We start from the raw sequence: 22,976 nt of genomic DNA, 5'->3' as shown, positions 1-22,976 counted from the left end.
TCTGCCTTGAAGACACAATAAAAGAGGGAGTGATAGTCCTATGCAGACACACTGGGCTATCACACTGGGACTATGGGTACTGATGAGAATCTCTCAGTCTGTTGCCATGGCCCCTGTGTGGGTTGCATGTCAGCGCCAGTCTGCCCCTCTTTTTAATAACACTGAAAAATACTTTGAAGACCCACTGGAGGAACACAACACATTATGCTCACAGTGTTTTGGGTCTGTGATTTTACAGCTGAACATTGTCTCAAGCTATTAAAAAAAATAAAATAAGGGCCATCGTAATTTGACTCATTTTTCATGCACAACTCATTATCAAACCTACATGGCCCATCGTGGTCAGCCACTGATTAAAGACATGCAAATTAAACAGCCAATGAAGGGGCAAAAAAAGAAAAGAAAAAGGTTTTCAATATTTTAACACTGGCTGGGAGACATGGGACATGCAGCCAGTGTGTGTCTTCTGTCTTTTTCTCTAAAAACGAACAGGTTTTCTGTTATCACTGTTGTGTGGGGTCACTGTGATAGATAATCACGTTGTGTCCACCCAAGGTTAAGATTTTGGAAACTGCAGGCACCTATTTATCACGTACAGGACTTGAAGTAAAATAGTTTATTTCTAAGCACACAAAAACAGGTGAACAGGCACGAAGACTCTCAAGGAGCGAGATCAACGTGGAACAGGTAAACCGAGATTAGCAGAGTCACAGAAGCATATAATAATCCCACAGAAGTGTGAGGAGAGCGCTCAAAAAAACACATGTGGCTCTAGTGACGGACAAAGACGAACTCACAACCAGACAAAGGCAGGGGGAGTGGTTAAATACACTGAGGAATCAGGGAGACGACGAACAGCTGTGACAAACAAGACACAGGTGAAACAGGTTGGGTAATCACAGAGAGGAAATAAGAGGGAATTTCACAATAAAATGACAACAGAACATGACACTATTAACTATTTCAACCATTTTTTTAAAGCTGTATTGCATATTATTTGCACTATTTTCAATGTTTATAAACAGTAGTATACATATATGTATATACATACACATATATGTATATGAATGTATACATATACATATATATATACATATACATATATATGAATGTATTTGCATGATGCCACAGGTGCTGCGTGGAATGACACTGTCTTCTCGTAAAATTTAATTAACAGTTACGACCATATGGACTTCACACAGGAGAGGAATGTGAACCCACCAACTATAACTTCAACATTACATGTGAATAATGTATGAAACATTTTAGCTCACACCAAACAGAGGAGGACGTTGTTTCTGATGAATGTTTGAAATATACCAGACATTGCACACATTGCACCTTGTGTTATAGTAATAGTTTTGGTTTGTAGTCGCACGAAAACACCACCGAGCATTACTGTATGTGAACCACACAAATTAGAATGTACCAAAAAAAACTAAACACAGTCAAATCTGTCTCCCAGCAGGAGTTAAGTTTGATATTAATTTGTATCACTGTTGGTAATTAAACCCTCCAACATTTCACCTCGGCTATTATTTGTCCCTGCCAAACATCTAATGAGCCCTACATTATCTCAGCGAGAGACAAAAGCCCATAGGACTCGCTATATTAAAATAGTCTAAATCCATTCAATCTATATCCATATTGTAGCCGCTCATGCGGGTCAGTGGGTCAGCCATGCTGCCGCAGTGAACACCAGGAAAGAGATCTCAACAAGCTTTATCACCACCGCCTGACAATGTGAAGCACATTCTCCGGGCAAATGTGACACAGCGGAGACGCAGCAGCTGTCATCCGTCATGGCTGTGGTGACGAGGGCTGGAGAAGTACATGTCCAACGTGAAAGAAAGAAAGAAAGAAAGAAAGAAAGAAAGAAAATCCGGCATATGTCAGATTATTAGATGTTACAAAGTGTCGGTCCGGGCAACTGGACCGTCACACGATATGTGATGACATTCTGCATAAGAGAAACAGAAAAAAGCTGTATAATGTGTGTAAATGTTTAGGTATACACCTGTTGCAATTATCTAAGCAGCCAGTCACGTAGCAGCAGTAGAGTAGAGTGCATTCAGGCATCTAAACATGGTCAGGACGACCTGCTAACGTTCAAAACCAAAAATGTGATTTAAGTGACTTTGAATGTGACATGCATGTTCTCCCCGTGTGTGACGGTTTTCTTCGGCTTCCTTCCACAGTCCAAAAAAATGCAATATAGGGATGAGGTAAATTGGCCGTAGGTGTGAGAATGAATGGTTGAATGGTTGTTTGTCTCTATGTGTGGTCCTGCGATGGACTGGCGAACTGTCCAGGGTGTGACCCCGCCTATTGCCCTATGTCGGCTGAGATTGGCACAGCACCCCCCGCGACCCTCCCGCGGAGGATAAAGCGGTGGAAAATGGATGAATGGATGAATGTGGCATGTCTGTTGGTGCCAGGCGGGCTGCTTTGAGTATTTCAGAACCTGCTTATCTACTGGGATTTTTTTTTTTAACACACTATCATCTCTACGGTTTACAGAGAATGGCGTGGAAACCGAGAAAATACCCAGTGAGAAGCAGTTCTCTCTGGGTGGAAATACCTTGTTGATGCCAGAGGTCAGAGAAGAATGGCCAGACTGTTTTGAAATGATGGAAAGGCAACAACAACTCAACTAAGCACTCATTATAAACAAGGGAGACCTAACATATCAAATATTGGAGCACATGGGCGACAAGTGCACTTGCGTATGTGGCCAAAAAGTGTGTATATTCACCCTACACAGACTCTGTTATGCCAAAAATGGATTTCACAGTTTTTTTAAAAACAACTTCACCCTGAAGCTACATCAGACAGAGCGTTTTCATTATTTGGATTTGTCTGACACACATTTGCTTAATTAAGCTTCACCACTTTTCCTCGTCTTCACTGTCAAACGTTGTACTTCCTGTGTCATTTTTTCTTTTTGAATAACTCTTATTTGAGCACGGATAGGCCTGCTAACATCAAAGTGTATTTGCACGTTTGCCGCTGTCATTTATTAGGCCTTTTCCACCGTGGTCATGTTGAATTGTCATAGCAGGTTAAGTTACCCATGTTGATGTTGTCTCATTCCAAACACGTTATAATGAAATACAGCACATAATAGGGTTGAGGTGTCTTCTGAGAAAGAGATTGACTGAGTGGTTTATTCAAATCCCCCCGCAGACACCAGCACCATTAAATTGTAGGCCTGTCTTAACACTAGCAGGGCTATGGAGTAATGCTATGGTGTATTCTGATGAATGGCTTATATTGTAATACAAATGGCACAAAAAACCTGAACATGCACAATTGTGCGTGTAACTCCTTTTGAATACACCTCCTTTAGTGAGTAGTGACACGTCCTTGCCTTTTCCTTTTGTGTCCGTCACATATGAAACTCAAATGATATCTGAATTAAATTACAGGCATCTCGCTAGCTGCATTATCCGGCATGTCAGCGTGTCATTTTTGATTCAGTCACTTATGGATTCATAAAATCTGGAATGAAGCGCTCATCATGTCGCTACAGATCTAAAACAAAAGGCCTTCTCTGCTCATTGTCTGTGTGTTCAGTGTTTGATGTTTCACTGCATGAAGGATCCTTCCTGAAAAGTGTGTTAATGTTACTATTTTACAACCGTGTAGGTCTCGACGCATTTCATTACACCAGCCAACAATTAAGTTTTAGACCTGGCACAAGTTCTTGTTTTCTCACATTCAAAGAAGACTAATCTTCTGAGGTTATCAATCATGAAGCGTTAGACTGAGCACCAGTCAGAGACCTGCAAGGATGATTTAGATGCTGCTTCTCTCCTCGTGTATTGAGCAAAGTGACTAATGGGGCAAACTAACAAAAAGTCAATGTAACCTTTCAACTGCTGACAGATATATAGCAGAACACACTGACACAGGCACTTTCAAAGTAGGGTTTTTATTCATCATCATTCATTGGACAATTCAGCAACAACCGAGCAAAATCTCTGATCTGCAGCCTCAAATGTGTTGAGACAGATGAGCTGAGTGTCTTCAGTCTGCTGCTCACTTCTCTGCTCCAGCACTGCGGCAGCGAATGTGCGTCAGGGCTAAAAGTGGTGCAGACTTACGGGGAGAGTGGAAGTGGATGTGAAAGCTCAATCACATTCTAAATTGTACAACAGAGCAGGGGAGTCTACTTGGCAGTCACACTGGTGAGACAGAGAGGAGAGAGATGGTGCATGCAAAGCAGGAAAGAGAGGGGGTGAGAGAGAGAGAGAGAGAGAGAGAGAGAGAGAGACAGACAAAAGTGGAGCATTTGTGTCTGTTTACCCGCCGCACTGTACATATAGCATGCTGTCGGTGGATTGGCAAAATGAAGTACTGGCAATTAACATGCAGATCTTTCCTGCACGCATATAATCTAGCTATTAAAGAGAAAATCACAGAATGCTTTATGGCACAATAAATAACTGCAGTGCAGTGCTGTCACGCTCGCTATAGCAGTCTCCGTCTCAGAAGAAGGCAACATGCCACTACCACCATGAAGCCTTCCTACCTCAGGCACTCCAGTGAAACAACTCTCTTTTGTTTTTCATGGTCTGCACCCCCCACCCCACCCACCGCCCTATTCTGACTGTACCCCAGCTAGAGGGAATTATGCATCATCTTGGGAGGGAATCCACAGTGGCCTACTTTAACAGCCATGGGAAGACAACAGCGAACACCAGGCCGAATGAGCAAACGAACGAACCTGACGTGTAGACTCAGGTACAGACCTCCAAGAATGTCCTTGTTAAGATAAGTCCTGTTGTCTGTGTGGAATAATAATTGCTTCACACAAGAGTGAGAAAACAAACAGTGTCAAACAGGAAGTTAGCACTGTCTCATACAATTCCCAGAGACAAACTAAAGGAAAAAGCACAACGGAGAGCAGATCGTATGATGAAATCTTATTTCTCTCTCCCCTACTGCATGTCAGCATCTGGACACTGTGGGGACTGTTGGGTATACACTGCCTATGAGCAATAAATAAACAAAGGGGCCTCGGCCTTGGAAAGCCATACACCTGTGACCAGTGGAAAAGCGTCAGGCGCGGCAGTGTTCATTAAAGAAGCCAGTTCTGACAGTGAGGCCTTTAAGAGGCCATCAGGAGCGACAACTCAGCAACTACCTTGGGAGCAGAGAAGGAAAAGCGTCAAGGTGAGCAATGCAATTTCAGCTTGAATAATGGAGCACTTTCCTGAGGCCTGACATTCATGTATTTTTACCATAGAGCTCAACGGCACCTGTGAGCGATCCAAGGTTCCAGAGGAAAAACTGGTTTACAGTGTTTACATGTTTACAATTATCCCATGTCTGGCTGCTGGCCTGCAGATAATCCCACTCAAAGTGGTTCATGAATTAAAAATAGCACCAAATATATCAAATCTAATTTTGATTTCAGATGCTATATGCACTATAGACATTGGGGTGGCAGCCTGCAGACTTCTTCTTTTTTCCCTGGGATTCTTTTTGAAAATAATTTCGTCACTGCAAAGTTATTTTTACCGCCAGATTACATTTCCGTGAAGTTGCTGATGTAAACTGGTAATAACAGAGGATTAATTTACAAGGAGGCAAGATCCCCCAGTGAGACTTGTGGCGCAGAACAATAATGAGCCCATGGTAAACAGAAATTTTGCCGTAAGCCAAAAGAGAATGCAGAGGCATCTAATCTACACACGGAAACACACAAATGCCCCGCGATGAATACACAATCACACACCCTCACGGACATATACACACTGTGAAAATGAAAGCATCATCATCTGTATCAACATATGTTTGCAGGTAATTAAATGAAGCGGGGATCATGTCGTACTGAAATACAATGCTACCTGTATGTGGTTATTTATACAAAGCCGGGGGCACGAGGTCCTGTTGCTTTGGCTGAAGTCGTGACATCTAATTAGACCATTAACAACAACAATGTGATATGTAGCCGTTTGTCCTCATGCGTTTGCTTTGATTGGACACATTTGTTTTGTAATTATTTGTATTTAAATTATAATGCTAATATTCACTAAGCATAAACGTGACAGATCAGGTTATCTGCAGTGTGGTGGCGTGAGGTCGTGACCCGTGTTCAGAGCTGAATTCGAAAGCGCTCACTCTAGAACGGTGAGAGAAAGAGGTGAACATAATTCTTAACATAGATTTAAGTAGGCGTAGGTGTCGCGTGAACCTTTTCGTTAAGTGGCTAAAAAATAGTTTTGCATGGTGAAATCAGCACTAACATTGTGTTGGTACTTACAAACAACCACGCTTCAAAAAACCTGAACTGTCCCTTTAAGCAAAGTGAGTGCATCTGAGAACAACAGGGTGCAGAAGTGAAGATATATTTTTTTGTTATTAGATTGAAGGCAGTAATATGACTCCCACTGTTTGTTCGCTTTAAAGTCGTGGATTCTTAGTGCAGTGCTTCTCAAACTTTTTATACCTGAGAAAATATCGAGCTCTGGGAGTAACACCATTATCGCCAATGTTAAAATAATGCTTTATTATTGCTCTCTCATCATCCTTTTCTTCCTCACACATACTTCAGGTACTGGTATAGTGAAATAAGATTAAGACAGAGGGAGAGATAAGGTGACTTTAAATATTATTATTTAATTTATTATCCTTTTTTTGCTATTTGTTTTAATTTCTACCCACTTCGATCGCATACCCTGGTTTATACAGTAGATCAGTATTTCCTCCAAGCACCACCAGAGGAAGCTGACGGACCACAGTTTGAGAACCATGGGTTATTACTATTATTATAATAATTATTCTTGTTATTATTATTATTATTATTGTTATATTTGACCTTGAAGTAAAGTCCCACACAGTTGGACAAGTCGTGAAACTGTGAAACGGGTTTGAATCTGCATGTAACAGCTGATTTACAGTGCTCACATTCCCAGGTGCTCACGTTCTGACACAGCAGATGGTGGAAAAGGTAATAACTGATTTCAAACTGAGACGAGACCACATCAGGAAACCTGCTTTTCACTGGTGAATATTGTACGCTGAAAGCTCTGTTTCACTCATTCCCACTTTAATATGCACCATGGCCAGTTTATTTGGTGTTTTTTCCCCCCGTTACTGGGAGTTTAGAAGCAAATACAATATACCAAGAGCCTCCCTTCTCACGTCTGCGTGAAGTGAAGATGGTTTGATAAAGCCTTCTCCTCTGACGGTTACATCTTTAAGTTTACATTTACTGATCAAATAACAAACACATTCAAGTTTCTAACTTCACGTTGCATTGTGTTTTCTATCAAATATATGTAACACTTTGCACTACAGTGCAGTAAAAACCTGCTATTGGTGTGGTAATAACTTTAAAATAGGGATGTTATGTTTAGTTGAGTCATACTTTCTTATTCTCCACATTCTTCATTTTCTAATACAAGCTTGATACAATGTTATTTCCAAAGAAATATCCACATAATGTCTTGGTAATGAAATTTCCATAAGCTTTCACATGTAAATATTTAGGGTTAGGGTTGCATTTAAAGAAAACTGAGTAAAAGAATGAACAAATGTACTATTACATGTATAAAATGATGTATATGTGTATATTTATGTCTCTGTGCAAATAAAAAAAAAAAAACCCACACAACTCTTTCCCAAAATAAATTATGTAAACTCCTCGTTGCCTCTGTTGCTGTACTCTGCTGCCCAGAGTCTCTACATTGATGCCAAATGCTGCTCAGGATTAGCTGGTGTGTAAAGAAGTGTCCTTCTGCTTTGCACTTAACAACCGTTTGCCGGAAACAAAAATGACAGTCGCTACCTTTAATGCAAAGACAGTCGGCTCATCCCTCCATCTGTCCGTCTGCTTTATCAGTCCTTCTCTCCACATTCAGAGAAGTCCCCGTAGCTTTGCTGTGTACACACATACCTGAGTTTTACTGTCCTGCTGTGTCTTTGGGAGCTTCCCTTTCCCTATGACTGACAGGTGAAGCTCCCATGAAGCATCTCACTCAGTGATGTGGAGGCCAGAGAACGAGCCTCCCCCTCAAGACCCCATTAAAGCGAAACCCAGGGTCCGCAGGTTTGATATTCATCACCTTGGCAACCTCTGCCATCAACACATTTTGTGCCACGTGAGAATGATCACAGCTTATTAAAGTGGAAATAATGACTGCTCTACCTCCGGCATGAAATATTTAACAAGGACAAAGGAGATGGCTCAAAGGTGATTCATATCTGTGTTGAAAGGAGAGAACGTGGACAGTACTGTCTACACAGAAAGTGCAGATGAACCTCAGTTCACCCGAGTTCAGCAGTGACTGTTGGCAATTGAAATTTGTACCTTAATGGAAGCAGAAATAGGAGAACAGGGGCAGAGGATGTTTTGAGAATTTACTCTCATAACAAATATGTTGTTATAACAGCATTCTGCATGGTGCGTTTCCCTCATGTTGCCTCATGCCTTGTACAATTCAGACAAAAGGGGTTTCAGGGTTAAAAATACATATCCATCATTTCATTGTAATAATTTCACTCTCGTTCGCAACTGTGCAAAGACTGTATACAGCACTCAATTTCTGAGTGTGAAATTATTGATGTATTTTTGCTTCTAGCTTGGATAAATTAGCTTTTTTGACCTCTTGGGAATACCAGGGGAAAGGAGCAGAGTGAAAATGTTCTCCATCAAATGAGATTGAATTGGATTTTAGAAGATGAATTGCCAGGACAAGAGTTTATCCCAATTACATTGCCAAGAGGTTTCAGTCCTGCTGCAGACATTCTGGTCAACAGCAATTAGGGTCAGCTTTGAGTTATCAGGATCTGTCATTGTGAGAAAATGTTTACAATGGGAGCAGAAAGTAGATGAGTGCAACAAGCCAACACTCACAACAATGAGAAGCGGTTTGTGGTTTTGCCCGTGGATTCATAAAATTACAGATCTGACAGCCAAAACATGAGCAGAGCACAACACAGCTGTCCTTTCCTTGGCCCACATCTTTTAATCTCGCATAAAATAATGCAAACTGCAGAGACTGCCTCTGGCTCTTTTTTCTCCCTTCTTTGATGTAACCTGTATTAAATGTTTATGATAAAACTCAGAATGTGCCTCACCTGTGTCTCATCTAAACTGCACTCCCACAGTCAGCAGCAATAAGTCTGATGACAAACAAATGTGTTGTTACTTCGTCTTACCTTTCCCAGACTGGGGCTCCAGAGATACCTCAGACTGAACACAGAGAGAGCCAAAACAAGGAAGACCAGAGCCAGACCAAGGGCAACTCGCTGGTAGGTGTGGTACTTAGCCTTCTTCTCTTTGGCCACTTCAACCTGTCAAGAGCACACGGTTCACTTTAAAAAAAAAAACAATGATTCTCAGTTCCAAAAAACAATATTTTACATGAAAAAACACCTCTACTTAGTTTCCATTTTTTGGCCTGTTTTTGGACATTGAGACAAAGACTCATACAAATGCATCATACATCCTAAATATGTTTTACACTGTTTTTAAATTGTTGATACACTATTCAACAATTATTGTAATTAACTGCCACATATTGAAGGTTATTCTGGAAAAATGGGTAAAAGCACTTTCTCACACGACATTTCCTGGCCCTGTAATGATTAAAATGAGTTAGTTAATTAGTTAAAATTCAAAAAAAAGTCCAGACAGACATTTTGACGCTTGTGGTGTCAGATGAAAGCTTTTTGCTCCTGCCCACCCGTTGTGATGCTGCTTTATACACCCAGCACTCCCTCACTTGGGTCCGATCTCCTCTCCCTGTGTCCTCATCTTGCAGGCTGCAGGATCCGGATCCAGTTTTGAGGCTAGTTTTTAGTTTTGAAACTTGATATAATTGTTGAATATCTGCTCCTGGTCTCGCTCTTCTATCTCTAGCTCCCTCTATCCCTTTCTCTCCCCCTTTTCTGCCCCCTACCTCTCCTCTGTGACACATTTTTCCTTTCACCCCAACCGGTCGAGGCAGATCTTTGAGTCCGGATCTGTCAGAGATTTCTTCTTCAGTTAAAAAGGAGTTTTTTTTCTTTCCACTGACGCCTATAGTGTTTGCTCATTGTGTGAATTGTTGGGTTTCTCTGCTCTCTATAATGTCGTCTATGTGAGAGAGAGCCCATTTTCAGATGAAGGACGCAGCATACAAATAATGTGATAATGTTGTTGTCGACAAAGACCAAACAGAAGCAAAATAACATCATTAACAACAGAAGTCCCATCAACTGCAGCTTTAACTATAACAGGTGTTATATCTGCCTTTACACCTATTAGCCTTGTTTTTTTTTTTTATGAATTAAACAAATTAGCCGAAGCGTGGTAATAAACGACCTGACAGTCAGAGGTTGACGGGGTTATCGATAACTTCATATGTAAATGCGGTGAAGTCTGCTGTGGATAAAATAAAATAAAATAAAAGTTGAAAACTGTGATAGTGGATTCGTTTTGGCAGCAGAAATGAGTTATGACCACACTATTGACATATTGTCATTCAAGGTGATATGATTTACACATACAGTCATTTTCAAGCAACATTATTATTTATTTATTATTATTTTTTTATTATTCACCTCATACTCTCTCTCGCTCTCTCTCTCTCCCTCTCTCCTTGCTGTGTATGCTATTTAGTCCTGAGGGAAATATCTGATTCTTTAGCTGTTAAATTTTAATCTTCACCAGCTATCGTCTGTTACTGTGGCGCTGTGCTGTTGTATGGGCGGGCGTTAGTGGGTGGAAACTAAATGGTTTAAGTTTGAGGCTGAACATCAAATCAGTGAAACTCACTCTTGGATTGTCAGTTGATACTTTACCATTTTAGTGAAGTGTCAAATTTAGCCTAAATATATTACTTTAATGATCTTTTTTTTTTTGTTCTTTTCAGTTTTCCTTTGCATCTGTTTTACTTTTTATCGGGGGAAAAAAAGAAGAAGATGCCATTAGATTTTTTCGAAAATTCATCGACCAGCGAAGCAAGACAGAAAAATATAACCATCCCCGCTGAGTACAGGAAAGAAGTAACTTCTTCATCTGCTGCTGAAAGGTTACATTTATTAAACTTTCCCTCAAATTAAAACTCTGCCTGCTGTAGTCAATTCCCCGAGCTTCAGGCCACAAATTAATAAAGACAGGCTTTTGTTCCACCAAAGCTCCATCAGGGAAAAAAAGAGGAAAAAAAGAAAGCTTCTCATTCACATTGGAACACTTTCCATGGACTGGGAAGACAACAGTGCTTATCTTTTTTTTAAATGATAACACGGCTTTGGCTCTCCATTGTGTCTCAGGTTGTTAACAATTAAGCTGCATTGAATCAAACAATATTTTAGTGACCAGTTTTTTCTCCCCAACACTTGTTAACCCTAAACCTTGGACCTTATTAATATGGTCTTACATAAATATACTTCATATTCCTTTCTTTCATTTAAAATGAATTAATTAGAAATACCGCATGCAAGTGGCATGGCTAATAGAAGTATGTCATCTGCAGTTTTCTTTCTTGAAGTTGTCACTCCACCTTTGCCATTTGTAGCATTTGTTGCTACTTCATTATTCCAACTTCTTGAGACAGTAGCCACAAAAACCCGATGAAAAACAGAGTCAGAAATTCCTCATATTGTATCGTTTTAGAGTGAAGGGGGAGGACAAAAAATACAATTCTTTGCTCTTCTATGGCAGGTTGCATAAGCAGTGGAAACTTAACTTGAGGACAAACCTCTTTGCCTGTGCGTGGAATATTGAATACTCCGAGGAAGGAGGTGGGATTGAGAGAGAGAGAGAGAGACGGACCTACAGACAGAAATAAGGCAGGGATGGAGGCAGAGTGAGCTGACGGAGTGTGCAGCAGCAGCAGCAGCAGCAGCAGCAGCAGCAGCAGCCGCCGCCGCCGCCAACTAGTATTTAAAGGTTTAGGAGTTCAGAGTTAGCCTGGCATTTCCTCTTGAGCTTTGTGAGAAAGAGTGCCTGGAGCCCCCTGCTGTTATCGTGCATAGAATGAGCACTCTTTCAAATAAATAAATATATGAATAAATACATAGATAGATGGATGAATAAACAACAACAACAACAAAAACAACACACACCAAACAACTGCAAACTGCATTTATCATCAGTCTGGAGTGCACTATACTCTCATAACGGTTTGAATTGAAATTCAAAAGCAACAGGTGATTTGTTCATCACAATCATCACACACCATACTTATAATAATCACTATCTGCTTATAGCAGCAGACAAGAAGCTCGCCTTTTAATACACATACACAAATATGCAAAAAGTGAAATATGAGAGACAGGAGAATGGAAAAAAAAGAGTCAAAAGTGCCTTCCTCTTTTTTCAGTAATAAGGTCTCAAATAAAGAAATTTGTGGTGTGTATCTGAATGCTGCTTGTGTGAGAGGGGCAAGGATATAAAGATATAGGATATAAAAATCAAATATAATGGTTCAGGTGAGACTGAATAAAAGAGAGGAAGAAGTCGCAGAGGAGAAATCCAAAAATGAATTACATGTAAAAAAAATGTTACCATGCTGAGAAAAACTGAGATCATGGAGCAAGAGATCAAGCAGCACCCCTTTGATTAGAAAGAAGTCAGACATCTGCCATATTTCACTTAAAACTCGCATCTTTGGATATCACAGCATCATTTTACAGCTTCAAACCACCACATCCTCCACCTACACTAAATTCCTAAGATGTGAACTTTTTTCAACCACTCGTGCATAGCATTTGCAAAGACAAAATATTTGTTCAGTGTAATAAAATGAAGTACAATAAATCAAACTCCAAAAAATGTACTCACATCTTTCCACAGAACCTGTTGACTGCTGGATTGACTGCAGATCTCCATGATGCACTGGAGGAATCTTTCCGATACACTTAGCTGGGGGAAAATACCAACGCTCTGCAAGGCAAAGAATCATTCCTTTGCTGTAATTTGGGAGTGTGCCGAAGGGGAGGGAAGTTTCAGATGGAGTGGAATTACTGAAACATTTGTTATAGCCATTAAGATCAAAGCAGATGTCTCTCGTGCCTGCTTCCAAAGGTGGAACACCACAAATGGATCCAGTCTGAAAGATGTTGAAGAATTTTCATATAGTGATGATTCAAAAGTTAGAGGAGGACAAAACATTTTCAGGTGAAAAAAAAAAAAAAAAGACCGCAGATACTGATCTTTTTGGTCCTAATTTCTCAGTTATATAAAAACAGTTTGAGTATCCTTCTGCTTTTGGTGCCCGGTCGTTCAGTCTTTGCACATTTCAGCACAGCAGTATAGCAATCAAGGGCTGAGATGATTGAATAGCAGCACAACAAAAGAAGAAGGCTTTTAAAATCAAGATAATTTGCACTTGTGCACATAGAGAAATAAATGAGAAAGGCACAAAAAAATAAAATAAAAGAGTCAGGTTTTAGGCTCTCCTGGAGGCTGTGGTAGAAAGGTTTCTTAACACAATAGTCAGCTTTGTGAAAGGATGCATTTAAAACAACCTAACCACCTGTGGTTCTGTTGTCTAAAGCAAACCAAACTGTGCCTCAATAAATATTCAATGTGTAAAAAACAAACAAACTGGAGATGTTAAGTTAATAACATTTTACCAAAATTAAAAACTCATTGTTTTAACAGGAGTCAGACACTGAGGTCTGACACAGGCGATCTCATGTACTGTAAGCACAACACTTAAATATCATCCTGCACACTGAAGCTTAACACATTACGGAGTAGAGTGGGACGTTTGAGGTCACCTGTGGGGCTCATCACATAAAATCAAGTTCATCATCAAACTCTGTGATGATGATGGTGCAGGTTTTTCTTTGTTTACGCTTTGTTGTGTGAAAGCTTCATTGTGGAAATCCTCTCTGTTGTTTTAAACTACAATTAGTACTGAGCCATATTTGGGGCCCAATGGGACGAGTTAAATAACACAGGCTGTAACTAAAGCTGCTCAGATATTGGCAGCCTCGGAACTTCATGCAGCTCTTGGCAGGCTTAATAACGCCGTCCAACGGCACCCATTCATTTCTCGCATCTGCAGCACACAGTGTCATTAATAGTTTTTGAAAATGTCACCGCGACACTCAGGGAAGGTGCGATCGCACGTGCCGTTTCCTTTCTCCCTTTGGTCAGAGCTCTTGTGGATAGTTGCGCAGACGTTATATTGTGCACTGTGCACTGAGAGATTATGACGATGACACAAAAATAACCTGGAAAAAGTGAACGTGATGCAACATGTCCTCCTTAGTTTACTTTTTTCACCACTCAGAGAAAAAGGTTTTGTTTTTTTTCCAAACTCACTTTTAGAAAAGAACACCACGGTACTAAGTTACAAATAACTGAAAACAAAAACAATGTGATGATATGGATTTGGATAAAGAAAGTTTTCCTTTATACAGAAAATGCCTTATATTCTCTATGGCTTTTTACCTCCATCTTTGGGCTGTATAGGTAATGGCCCAATAAAGGAGAAATTCAGAGATTTTGCTGGTGATCTGGATTTGAATTTCTTTAAAAAATATTCTATAAATAATATTGCTAAACAATTCAGTATTGCTTCATATGGTTCTAGGTTTTGTTTTTTTTACACAAGAATAACCTGGAAAAAGTGAACATGTCCTCCATAGTTGACTTTTTTTTTACCACTCAGAGAAAAGTTTTTTTTTCTCCAACCTCACTTTTAGAGAAGAACTCCACGCCACTGAGTTAAGAGGTTACAAATAACTGATAACCAAAACAATGCAATGACAGAAATCACATTTAAATCACATGAGTGGGATTTGCTGAACACACAAATCCAACGTTACCTCATTACACGTTAAAGGCTTCTGTATATTTACGTTTGCTCACTGTCATTATGTGCCGGTGTGTAGGAAGCAGACAACAAGGAAGTTCTGTCTTTTCTACTTACAATGGATCACTTTGTTGCAGCACTTTGAATGCCTTCCGTTAAGGTACTCTGTTGTCCCCGTGTGACCCCTCCCCTCTCTCCTCTTCTCTACGACAGCTGGGTTAAATCAGGTAGTCGTTAAACCATTCAGGTTTCCGTGGTCAGACAGCACATATGAAGTGATGTTGTGTCTCCACTAACTCATCAATACAAAACAATACTGTGAGGTTTCACGTCGGCCACCGTTAGAATTGTTGCATTGGCAATGTCATAAATAATGACCATACAGTATAATTATTTCTCAATCACTTAACTGGCACACATCCAGGAAATATAGGAAACTGTTTTTAAATTACAATTAATTAATTCATTAATTAAAGAAAAAAAGTTATTTAGTGTGACCTACCCTTATACACTTTAATAATTAGCACCTGGCTTTGGAGTGGAACCCAAATTAATGTAATTGGTAAAACCTGTGTTTGTCCTTCTGTTTCATGTCTGCTGTTAAAAAGCTTACCAGCATTATAATGATTAAATGACATATTCTCACTATCTCACTGCTTCAGTGAGGATTTATTTAAGTTCCTTAGTGGCAAAAAAAAAAAATCTGATTAGTTCTTTAGTAAAAGATATTGGTAAGATCATATTGAATTAATCATGATTAATTAGGCGTGAGTAAACAGCTGCAGGACTATTTTTACAATAACAATAATTAAATGAGACCGTTCAAGCTATCTATGGTAGGCTATATCCCATAATACTGTGATCAGATTTTTCCCCTCCATGTATTTAATTTGAAATTTGGTTTTAGTTTGTCTTCACATGGTTTTAATTGTCCTGTCTGAGGTAAACTGTTCTCACTGGTCGTCTCCGGGATATTTAAATGCGTTTAAAATGAACGGACGAAGAAAGGACCAATTTAGCCCTTCACAAAAATAGCACCTGATATCTCAGTAATAAAGAAAAATTAATAAGAAGTTATTAATTTTGCGCTGCTTACCATCTGATTGAGACTGAACTCATTAAGAAAATGGTCAGTCTGCTGAACGATGCATATCAAGGGACTCATCATTACACAATGTTTCATTAACGCCGCGTTCTCGAGGAGCTCATTATTACTGACCATACAGACTATATCAAGTCCACAATATAGAGCTCTACAGAAAACGCCTTATATTCATCATTTTTATATGGCTTTTTATCTCCGTTTTTGGCCCAATAAAGAAGAAATTGACAGATTTTTGCTCGTGTTTGTTAATAATATTGCTAAAAATGTCAATATTGCTTTGAAAAAAATAAATAAAAATCATGTTACAGTGCATGTAAGTGACGGTGAAGGACACTGTCTGTTTGTACAAACCACCTGTATGCACGTTTTCCCACATCATCTCTGATTGATGTAAACACACAAAGCAGAAACTAAATAATTTGATAAAAATGTGTTTTGAAGCAATTCATTTTCATTTCAAAAACACATTTCCACAAACCTAGCATTTCCACTTCGTACACTGTGAACAGGAGTGGGAAAAAATGGATGGTTCTGTCAATACCATCTGAGATGGAACATTCCGGGGCGAAGTTGGTCAACCTGCAAGCCTTTAGTGCGTCTGGCAACATTTGAGCACATTAAGTCTGTCTGATCTGATAGCTGTGGGACCTCGTCAGCTCTTTCCCATTGATATAAATCTTTACAATTACTGTGACATTTTGCCTGGGCAAATCAAGCGATGGGTCTTTCAGGAATAGTGTTGTGTCAGCAGCGCTGTTGAGCATCCTGGGACCTTCATTCCCCTGATAGCATTCAAATCCAGACTGGGGCTTTGACACCCACAGAATAGAATAAACAGCAATTCAGTCTGGAGTGCATACAAGATACTCACAGATTAGAGCAGAGGTTGATGGGAACATCCATAGCAAACCAGGAAGAAGCACAAAATAAACATTTACCCTATCATCTTCATACTTCAGATCCTGATATGTGTGATAGAAATGTTCACATTTGTATTTGTCACATTTATCAACACGAACGCTGAGCACCGTGGTCGACAGCAAACCCATTACAAATCAAACAGACAAAGTGGAATCCTGTGTTTTTTCACATGAAGAGAAGCGTTTTCCATCAGCCAACAGTAGTCCTGCCCCAAAATCACTTGATTGCTTCCAGAAACTTGCCAAGTATATATTGCTGCATTTTGCAGTGGCCATCTGGAAAAAAGCTGTTCCTTGTTTGCTTTTTTAAACTCTTAAGCTAGCCTCTAAAGCCTTGTCGAGCTTCTGTCACTCAGAGAGAAAGCTGTGGTGGAAAACCACTCATTTCCCACACGCACATCCACATTCATTAACAGTCCCTTCCCACATGAAGGGAGACTGTCACAGCCAAAGAAAGAGGAAAAAAAATATGCACAAAGAATATGGGGGAAGAGAGACCGACGTGCAGAAGGAGTGAGCGGGACTATTGAGAATTTATTTGTCTCTTTCACTGCAGACAGACAAAAAAACACCTGAGAAGATTGAATCCCACTTTCGAGCGCTGCAACTGGGTCCATACAGGTCAAATGTGACACCATCCTGTGTGATTTGATTATCTGCCTGCTGCCTCCGTGCAGTTACACCACCTCAGTCTTTCATTACAGGGGAAGTGGAGGTGGTGGCTGGAATGTGCTCATCATGAGGCGGTCACGGATCCTGATTCGGTCTAGACGAAAGATCTGAGAGTCTCCATCCGTCATCTTCCCGGGAGCCTCCTCATGCTCCAGTGACTGTGGGAAGTGTACCTTTGCACAGGAAGTGTGCACAGCTTTGTTTCCCGGGAGTTGCTTGGCTCGTCACCACCCGACTGCGGCTAAGGACCTCCTGTTTGATTTATGCACAGATGAAAATCAGACCCTGTTGTCATGCAGAATAATGCAGTAGGTAGCTGCTTCAGCTCACGCTAATCTGAGCAGCAAATAGTGATTATTACATTTGAATACAACAAAACATTTTTTTATATAGAGCGTCTCATATCCTTTTTTTCAGCACAACCTAGACGATCTTTCAATGTCATTTCACCAACTATATAAACACACCTGAGCAAAAAGTACTCAATTGGATTGGATTTATGAAATTTGGAAATACGTCCAAGTTTAGAAGTTTGCTTTATGAACAAAAGTAAAAGAAAAAAAGTCTATTATATGGCTTTTGCACAATTATTGCTACTTCATATCCCTACTAAACATTTGTTATAAAATTAATCAGAACTTTGACTCAACAATGCATAAGACGAAAAAAAAACCCCGCCTGAATATGTGACCTATAAACACACACCCCCAGGATGTCCATATAAGGAGTTGTGTATTATTCCCAAGGCAGTTTACCATGGGGTGTGCCTGTGGCATGCAAATGTGCATATTTGAATCGTTTTACACAATTAATACATTTACAGACAATGAAATGTAAAGAAATGAAATCAGAATTAGAATGTGGTCAATCATCATTTTGTCATCGCTCACGTCCGGGAACTAAGAGAGTTTTAGGGAAAACTATGCACCATCTCTGAGGAGAACTGAGGAAACAGAAGAATAGGAATGTGGATTACAGCGCTGCAAATCTTCCCCAAGTTTATACATTCATTTCCCAAATCTCACCTTGAGAGTAAAGCTACTTGCTGGGGGATTTTCTCAATTTCTTGCTTGATGGAACAGGTGTATTTACTTACATAATTGTATTCCTCCTCCAATTTATAATGCGATTAAATATTAATACAATTCTGAGTTTGAGGAGAGGCAGATCTGAGGAAATTATCTCGACAGCAATATTGTGAAACTGTACTTCTTGTGTTGCAACTCCCCTGTCACCCATAAATAAACCAGGAGCACTGAGAGAGAAAAACATTCAGCTGCATCGATAATGGCATTTCAACAAAAAGCAGTCTCGGTGAAAGGTAAAATTAAGTGCAGCCATATTGTTCACAGTGACAGTCCGGACTCCTCTTGGCCGAGCTTTGTTTAGTTCGCAGCAGAGCTCTCTGGAGGAACACAAAGATGTGCAGTCAAAGTGGAACTTTCCTGAATGAGCTTTGAGCTTCAAGTCCCCAAAATCCTAGCATGTGTGCCAAAGAGTCAGACAATGGAGCCAAACACAAGTCATAGCCAAATCGTAATTACCTCTGCACCCTGCAGAAGCAGACCAATTGACTCCTGTAGATGAATGACAACAGGTAAAGGGCAGTGATTATCCAGCGGCCCCAGAAGCTTTGTTTGGTGAAGAGGGAATGGCATTTCTCTATATAGGGCAGAAGATATGCTTCACTTATTATGCTTATTATATTTCAGCAGCGTCATTATGGGCACAATAGACAGTGCTGGAAACTTTGCTTGTCCTTGTGTCTGGGCATCCTTATCTGTTTAGTTTGTGTTGATTGTGGACCGCTGCGGTGTTGTGATCAATTACCTGATGATTTATGACTGACGGAGAATACCTGTAATTTATTTATATGAAATTTGTTGCCATTATATTTCATTTTCGGAGCTCATAGGTAGACATTAATAATTTAGGTCGTCATTCATGATGAATGGTAATTAAACTGCGGTGCATATTTGTTGATAAAAAAAGAGAAGATTAAGGATACTCCTCGTGCAGAAACTGACATGACAAACAATGTCTGACTACTTGTTTTATTTCTGTTGTATCAAAAATCCGCAAGCAACCCTGGGTAAAAGGCCAGAAATGATATATATATATATAAAATCTACATTAATATTAAATAAAACACTTCATTTCAACACATTCATTTAGTGAAAGTGACAGATACAAATAAAACAAATACCTTTGAAGTTCAGCTTGATAATTAATGAGAGTGTGTTCTAAAATGTCCAGCATAGTACAGATAATACTTATATTGATGAATCAGTAATTAATTGCTTGTACCTAAACCTTTTTTTGTTTTTGTTTTTTAAATGAAGAGGTAATAAATCTTGACCCTGTTTGTGTAATTGACTTGTGTTTTACTTACTTTACAAGTTGAATCCAACTGTTAAACCTTTTTAAATCCCTTCCCTGCTTAGGACGTGGGCTAATGTTCTTGTCAGTCATTAAATATTAATGAAATTAATTACTTTCAATAGGGGTGCGATGATTCATTCAGTGCGAGAATCCATTAATCGGGAGTCATGCTGCTTCCACTGCATCCATCCAGAAAAATATATATAGGAGGTGAATCCATCCCTGTAGCAACAATCAATATAAAATTATTTGCTTTGAAGTATTCATGACTATTTTTTTAAAAGTTGTTGCATACTTTTTTTATGAACTGCAGCAGACACCCTGATATCTGGTCCATCTCTAATGTGACACATATTGAAGCAGAAATGTGGTGATTTAGAGATGACATAGACATTTAGAGCATTGGCTATCACAATGTATTACACATTTCAATGTAAAGGATTTGCCTCATATTGCACATCCTCACCCATAGAAACACTTTATAATATTTTATAGTGGCGAAAAAAAAATGTGTATGTGAGACATTAAACAGTGGAGAATAACGGGTCATATTTTTGTCCTCACTGAAGGATCAAATAAGTCAAACAAAAAACTTAAGTCGCTCACTTTAAAGCTCCACGTTTCTGTGCAGCACTTTCTATCAGCTCAAATTCTCGCACGTGAGATTCACGTGACACACCTGGCACAAGTGAGATCTGGCCAGCTGCAGTGAAAAGAGGATTAAATGATGTGAGTTAAACATCGTCCACTGTGATATTAACCATTTACACTTATCAGACTGTGACAACAAGCACACGCACATCTGTCAAACTGTGATCTAACATCTTTCACTCAGGCAATGCAGGAATACAGACAATTTTACTAAAGTAAGCAATCAGTTATTGTTCGTCGTGAGGAGGAGACTCCACAGTGAGATAATTCATACTCAGAGTGATCTTACAACACACATTCATTGGATTAAATTCATGTTATGCTACCTGTCATCTTAATGGCCCACAGAGAACCCATTTATTAATTTATTATCTCAAGTGAAAGTGAACAACTGCTAACTAAATGATGCTAATAATCTCTAAGAGAATAAAGTGACAATAGTATGAGATAGCACACAGAACATTACACCCTTCAGGGTTTCAGAGAGCAGAATAAATGGGTGCTGTTCAAGTAGCTTCCACAAAGAGGCTCCATGTGGGAAGAGGGGAGGGGTTTCTCAGCAATTGCTGCTGATTCGCTGTGTGCAACTGCAGAGGTGGGATTAAAAAAAAAAATAAAAATAAAAAATTACAAAAATTAACCCCCACCCATTACAAAAAGGCTTAGTGTCTTATGCAGTAAGTACTAACAAGCACATTGGCTGAATTACTGCATATTTGAATCAAGCTTGCAGTTGGCTCCAGGCTGTAATTCATTTCATTCTTCAGTATCTTTAATTTCTTCTAAAACTGGCTGTAGCCAGTGCAGGGGGTGTGTGCTTGAAATAATGCACGTTACCAGCCTGAAATACTGCAGTAACACAACAGCTTTCAAACGAGAAAGAATGGATCGTTCCAACGATTACATTTCACCCTTGAAATGTTTTTAAATGTACGCTATACGTTCAGATGACCAGCCACGGTTTCCAAATCCAATAAGAATCTGATTCATGACAGATCAGAGTTGATGTTACACATTCGCATCTGGCATCTTACCGTGACTGCCCTCTCAAATGGCACACATATGTGTCATCAACAACAACAGAAAATGTCATCTGTGTGAGTCAGTATTCAAGTGGGACATTTTTTTTTGCTATCGGTGACGTCAATGCTCGGGGTCGAAGACAACAACCACGCGGCGGCAATATCCAAGAACCTTCACAGACATGAAACAATGTCTCAGTGCATGCGTACACGCAAAAAAAGCCTCATAGATCCTGATATTCGTAGATTTCGCACATAATGCATTACGCCGTAACTTAATTGACAGAGTTCAAGTCTGATTCACTACAGATCAGATTTATTTATCACTGTGCCTCTGCTCTCTCAAACAGCACTAATAGCATTTTGCACGTGTCACCAACAGCAACAGAAAACATCACATTTGTGACACCACGAGCAGAGGGTACACAGTATAATATAGGATGTACCTTTATTAGTCCACCATAAGAGAACAACGCTCTCCTCTCGCTCAGTTCACAAGGCAGAGAGCCGTATGGAATATCTTCTGTATGTAACATTACCATTTAAAAGAAAAATGTCACTTACTTAGGAGTGACTGTAACAAAAAACACAAAGAAATATCAGATCTGAATTAAACTTTACCCCGCAATGTATAGAAAGACAGGAAGAAAATGAAATATGGTGGCTTCAGAGAGATCTGTCCTTGAGAAGAAGAATCTTATTATCTAAAGCAGAGGGCACATCCAGACTAACTTATGCTGCTATCTCATTAGATGTAGACAAGAAAACCTCTAAAGATAATGACCAATTACTCCATAATTTTAGATGGAAGAACAAAACCCATTATCTTAAAACAAATCTGTCTTGATGAGTGATTATAGCAAAGGTGGACTAAATTTTCTTGACTTTTGTGCACTCAACAACACCTTTGAGATAAACTGGATTAAGCACTATTTAAAAGACCCCACATCTAATTTTTGGAATTTTATTCCCCACCATGTATTCTCCAATTTAGGGGGAGGGCTCAAAATTGGTTCTACCGTGTAATTATAATATTGATATATCTATATTAGTGTTTCTCTTTCAAACTTCCATAAGCAAGTACTTCTTGCCCGGTCACTTATTTATAAGCACAATTTCTTGCCGATGGAATAACAGAGATTTATGTTACAAAAAAGAGGTCATTATTCTTCAACAACGGGTTCAGTAACGGAATAATACTGGTGAGTCAAAGAGGAGGGCAGACTCTTTTCTTATCAAGAATTTCTTAACCACGTCCAAATCCCAGTAAGCCCCGAGCAGTTTTTAAGGGTCTCTCTTTTTCACCCTCTGATCAGTCTTTCCCCATGACCCTGTTGGCACACCTATAAGAAAAACATGTTTTTGCGTCTGCAAAAATAATAGAAATATATGCTATAACTATATCCCTGTATCCCATGGAATAGCATTTTGGGAAAAAACACAGACACCTCCCTATAGA

The 22,976-nt window shown here is 39.5% G+C and overlaps 1 protein-coding gene across 1 annotated transcript in view; it reads right to left on the bottom strand.

The window, feature by feature from the left end:
• The window catches only part of tnmd (tenomodulin), a 33,009-nt gene extending 20,032 nt beyond the window's left edge, over positions 1-12,977 (bottom strand). Inside the window, exons 1-2 of the mRNA XM_044040849.1 lie at positions 12,782-12,977; positions 9,172-9,306 (exon numbers count right to left, since the gene is read on the bottom strand). Coding sequence (XP_043896784.1) covers positions 9,172-9,306; positions 12,782-12,829 — 183 coding nt within the window. The 5' untranslated portion in view covers positions 12,830-12,977. The remainder of the gene's footprint in view (positions 1-9,171; positions 9,307-12,781) is intronic.
• Between the last annotated feature and the right edge of the window lie 9,999 nt (positions 12,978-22,976).

This window comes from Solea senegalensis, linkage group LG12 (genome assembly GCF_019176455.1).
Source record: "Solea senegalensis isolate Sse05_10M linkage group LG12, IFAPA_SoseM_1, whole genome shotgun sequence".
NCBI lineage: Eukaryota > Metazoa > Chordata > Actinopteri > Pleuronectiformes > Soleidae > Solea > Solea senegalensis.
This window is presented reverse-complemented; position numbering and strand designations above follow the sequence as displayed.